Below are 4,890 nucleotides of genomic sequence, written 5' to 3' on the forward strand. Positions count from 1 at the left end.
CTATAATCAAACTAATAATTTAATATAATTTTAATATTTAACTAAGTAAATTCAAATATTAATTTTAATACTTAGAAATCTTTAATTTTTTATAACTTCATCAATACATATTATTTTACAAAATTAATGTACCTTGTTGAATTAATAATAATAATAATAATTATTATTATTATTATAATAAAACTATGCATATTTTAGAATTTAGAGTCACCTGCGTACCCGTTCGCAACTTCGCATTGCCGCCACCGCCACATCTCCGTTGAGAGGAAAGGAAGGGAAAGCGTTAAAGCTTAGCGTTAGCGGCATCTCTTCTCACGATTCTTCCTTCTGGCGAGTTTAATCGAAGAAATCCTCAACGGATTAGCTCAAGAAGTTGTCAAGTATTGTACTATTGTAAGCAGCAGCGGATCGGGTGGGAATTTTAGCTGATTAGCTCCACAAATTGCGAGGTATGAATGGATGAATTCTCTCTACACTGTATTTCATGTTTCGTTGTTCTTTCCGGACAATCACAGGTCTTGATTGGAAATCAGTCTCGTACTCGGACTCATTTATTATATATATAATGTGTAAACCCCTCATGTATTTGGATGCGCCCTAACTGATTGATAGAATTCCTGAATCAAAAGGGAAATTTGTGTTTTCGTTTTTTTTTTTTTTTTTTTTTTCTTTCTCTGTTGCTTCTTCTCTCCTAATTTCTCTTTTTTCTTCTCTGAATCGTATGTTAGTTTTCTTTGTACTAAAAAGCACAATCAAGTGAACTTGGTTTTTACATGGTATGCATGATTTTCATAGCTATGTATCTGGTTTTTTGTTTCATGATGAAACACTTCACATGTTCTTTTATTTTTCATAATGTATAATACATGATTTGATATTGCAATTGTTTTTTGTTGAAGTACTAAAACTACCAACTGGATACTTGAAAACATCTTTTGCACCTTGGGGTTGCTTTGTGTGACAAAGCATGCATTTTTTTTTGCTCTGAAACACTTTGGTGTGCATAACTATTCTAATATTGCAAATCCTATGTAAAGTGTAAACAACAGTAAAATGATTGCAGCAAGAGTGGTGAACTGAAGGAGTGTGGGTTTTGGGGAAAGGGAGTGGATATGAAGTGCTTTATTTGAAGGTGTTTTGTGTTTAACAGTTATATTTATAGAATTAGTTAGTTATTTTCTGCTTGGGACATTGAATCTTGCAGTTAGAGGTTTTGTACTTGACTACATAGTCATGTTCATAGCTTTGGGGTTGTGTTATCATGAGATGTTGTTGAATAACATTGACATTAAAATTTCCATGTTCATTTTTAATGTGGTATAGGGATCTGAGTTGATTGGAAAAAGATGCATCCTCCTCTGACATTACATCGGCACCCAATGTGTGCAGAAGTAAGTTCATCACCATACTCTTTGCCAGTGGAGGGGGAGGACTACTCCCCACCCTGGCATCCCTATGTATAAGGACTAACTAAATAAAAATGTCCCCGGGACTTAGCGTAGTCACCTGACTTAAAGGTCATGATTGGAGGTGAAGGTGTGGGAGTTCGAATCCGGACACTTGCTTGTCCTGTGTCATAGCTCTATCTCCTTATGTTGAAAAGGAGAAAGTAGAGTGGGAGAAAGATGACCACATTGACAAACTATCATCTCACTAATTGAATATGAATTTAATGTGATCAGATCATCGAGCAGTTTCAGAAATGTCATCTGGACCATCCCGTTGGGAAATTCTTTGGCGAATGCACTGATCTGAAGATAAAGCTTGACCGCTGCTTTAGGCAGGAAGTAAGATTCCGGGTTCAAATTTCTTGGCTCTCTGATTAGACTAGGATTTGTTTCTTTAGTATCCTCCCAGGAGAAAAGCCACAAATTTACTTGCTTCTTTTTGCAGAAAGCTGTGAAGCGGAAGTCAAACTTCGAGGAGAGTAAAAAGTTGAAGGAGAGGCTGCGGGCATACAGGAAGGAAACTGCCGAGGGGAGCCAAGAAGGCACATTTGCACAAGCTTAATCTTGAAATTTCATTCACATTAATTGATGCTATTAATTATTTGTCTGGGAACATTAGTTAGTATTGTTGAGGACAAATTTTCTGTTTGCCATAGCATCAAGTTTTTGAGAACAAAAAGTTGAAATAATTTTACTTCAGGAAATCCTGTTATAGAAATGTTGTCTATAAATTGTAAATTTATTTTGTAGATCCAACTTTTATATGGATTAATCAAAGCGCAAAATTAAGTATATATTTAGCATCATCCTCAGATCGTATTGCAATTCAAAGTAGCCTGATCAAAAACAACTTGGAAAACACAAACACATGCAGGTTATTGAACTTGACGTCTTATTAATGAATTATAATCAGCCTAAACAAAAGGGAAGTATGCACTTCGATGTATTGAAGTCTAAAAGAATGTCATAGAAGTACAGCCACTACTGGCCTATCTCAACCAGAGTATAGATAAGTAGCAATAAAACCTTTACGGTTGGGTTCACAATATTATTGGCAAGAAAATTGACATCCACCAAAAGAATTGAAAACTGGACGAGTGGTCATTTTTCCAATCATCACTACTCAAAAAATCCTCATTCAACTACAAAATGCATTTCAGGCAGTTGATTCCTTGAGATATGCTATGAGATCTGCACGGTCCTGTGGCTTCTTCAATCCAGGGAAAACCATCTTGGTTCCAGGAATATACTGCATGAAAAGGAAGAATCGTTACTACAGTTAGGTGAAGGACAAAAAACGCAATTGAGATCCTCGTATATAAGAATATCAATACAAGAGGTATGTAAGAGTGGATATTAACATAAATCAATTGGCCACAACATTAAAAAAAATAATTCAGAAAACGATCACAAAAAGATACCAAAAAATTCATTAGCTCAGATCAAATAAACATATGAGATTTGAATAAGTGCATTAACAGAGTCCTGAAAAATGCAAAAACCAAGCAAATGCCAGATAGGATGAAATCTCAGTAATTGTGATTGCGTAAGCTCATAACATTTCCAAAACGATACATTTGTGGAACCCTTCATTGCAATTCAAATAACGATGTCAAAGTCATGCATAAACATTCTTATAGTTAAGCAATTATGTGATCGCATTGCTCAAGAGCATGTCCAAGTCAGTACATTTGGGAAGATATTCATAGCAATTCAAATGATAAGACTACACCATGCAAGAAAGCTCACCTTCTTGGGGTTAAGCAAGTAGTCATATAGTGTGTTCTCTCCCCAGGTGACAGCCATGTTCTTGTTGGCAGCAGAGTAAGAGTAACCTGGAGTTGTACCGGATTGTCTGCCGAATAGTCCATTCAAGTTAGGCCCTGGAAATTCGAGATATCAGAAAACATTCCAATGAAATTCATGGATCATGAAAAATTCTACAAGGTTCTGTTGGCTTCCAAAGAGTTATATGTAAAGAAAAAGGATAAGCACAAGGGAGCAGGGACCATGTGTCTGTTTAGAATGACAACAGTAAGTGAATATATTAGCAAAGGGACAAGAGACCAATAAAAGGTGTAATTCATGTTCAACAGTAATAAGTGGAATTACAAACTGCAAGTCCTGACAAGTTGTAGAGGACCTAAAACATCATTCATCAAGACTAGTAAGTAACAACATTCTAAACTTAAAAATATTCCAAGTGTTCCCTTTGATTGAATGCAGGACAAAAGGATTAACACTTCCAAAAAATGAAAATCTTATAATCTACCAAATAAATTCAATCAGGCAGACTTTCATATCCTATGTAGACAGAGAACCACTTAGATCTTTAATTTAAATATACATATATGTTAAATCACATTAATGGAACTGATATCACAGTATCAGCACATCCAAGATACAAAACTAACTTCCTTAGATGACATATATTACAAAAGACTGCAAATCTCTAGAAAATCAAGTGGATAATCAAGGACCAGCTAAAATTCAATTAAAACGATTCATATGCCTCGAACATATCACTCTAGCTACCGATTATTGCGCAAATCAAATTTTACAAAGAATAAAAATAAAAATTAAGCAGCTGAGTCCAAAAGAACGAAAGGTATCTACAAGCTTATAACGTACATATACAAATAAATTAGAGTGAAGAATAAGTTAAGCATATATAATCTATTGCCGAATCCTATATACAAATAAATTAGACTGTAAAACATGATTTAAGCATCTATAATCTATCGCCGAATACTATATATAAATAAATTAAACTGAAACATGATTTAAGGATCTATAATCTATCGTCGAATCCTCATAGATCGCGAACAACACAGATCGAGCCAAAATTTTCACATAGAATTAAGTTTACCTTGCTTGTGGCCGGCGCCTTTGTCAACGGTGTGGCACTGAGCGCACTTCATTTTGAAGATCTTCTCTCCGGATTTGGCATCGCCGGGCGGAGCTTCATTGAAGGAGGCCATGAGTACGAACCAAAAGAGGATTTGCGGAGTTTGGTATCGGGAGAAACGAGAAACGAAGAGCGGCGAGGGAGTTTGGTGAAGAGAAAAAAGAGGGTTCTAGGGCTTTCCTTTTATATTCCAGAAAAGGCGGCCATTTGCAGGTAAAAAGGAACGTGCCCTTTGTGGCGGTGGCACGCGTCTTGACCGTAGAAACTTCTTTAATGACGAATATGCCCTTTCGTGCTTTGACCGAATATTCGTGCTATAATTTCGTTATTTCCCTTCTCTTTTTGGCTTATATTTTTCGAATTAAAACTTAATTTCAGAGAGATTTTTACTTTTAAGTCCCTATATTATAGAGTAATAGTTGATAATTGATTTACTTTGTATATTATAAGTGTTATCATTTTTAATCTTTAAATTGTTATTAATAAAATAGTACTTTTAGTTTTTATATAATAAATTTTATTAAATTCTAAGTT

General features: G+C 35.0%; 2 protein-coding genes across 2 annotated transcripts; one reads left to right on the top strand and one right to left on the bottom strand.

The window, feature by feature from the left end:
* The first annotated feature begins 207 nt into the window (after positions 1–207).
* On the top strand, positions 208–2,240 carry LOC109169954 (COX assembly mitochondrial protein 2 homolog). Its single transcript, XM_019318873.1, has 4 exons — positions 208–449; positions 1,324–1,391; positions 1,683–1,787; positions 1,894–2,240. The coding sequence occupies exons 2-4, from the start codon at positions 1,347–1,349 to the stop codon at positions 2,008–2,010; spliced, it is 267 nt and encodes an 88-aa protein (XP_019174418.1). The 5' UTR covers positions 208–449; positions 1,324–1,346; the 3' UTR covers positions 2,011–2,240.
* An 83-nt stretch (positions 2,241–2,323) lies between these two features.
* Positions 2,324–4,552, bottom strand: LOC109169945 (cytochrome c). Its single transcript, XM_019318862.1, has 3 exons — positions 4,318–4,552; positions 3,198–3,331; positions 2,324–2,697 (listed from the first exon to the last, which is right to left on the bottom strand). The coding sequence occupies exons 1-3, from the start codon at positions 4,427–4,429 to the stop codon at positions 2,605–2,607; spliced, it is 339 nt and encodes a 112-aa protein (XP_019174407.1). The 5' UTR covers positions 4,430–4,552; the 3' UTR covers positions 2,324–2,604.
* Between the last annotated feature and the right edge of the window lie 338 nt (positions 4,553–4,890).

The sequence above is a fragment of the Ipomoea nil genome, unplaced genomic scaffold (assembly GCF_001879475.1).
Source record: "Ipomoea nil cultivar Tokyo-kokei standard unplaced genomic scaffold, Asagao_1.1 scaffold0317, whole genome shotgun sequence".
NCBI classification, from domain to species: Eukaryota; Viridiplantae; Streptophyta; class Magnoliopsida; order Solanales; family Convolvulaceae; genus Ipomoea; species Ipomoea nil.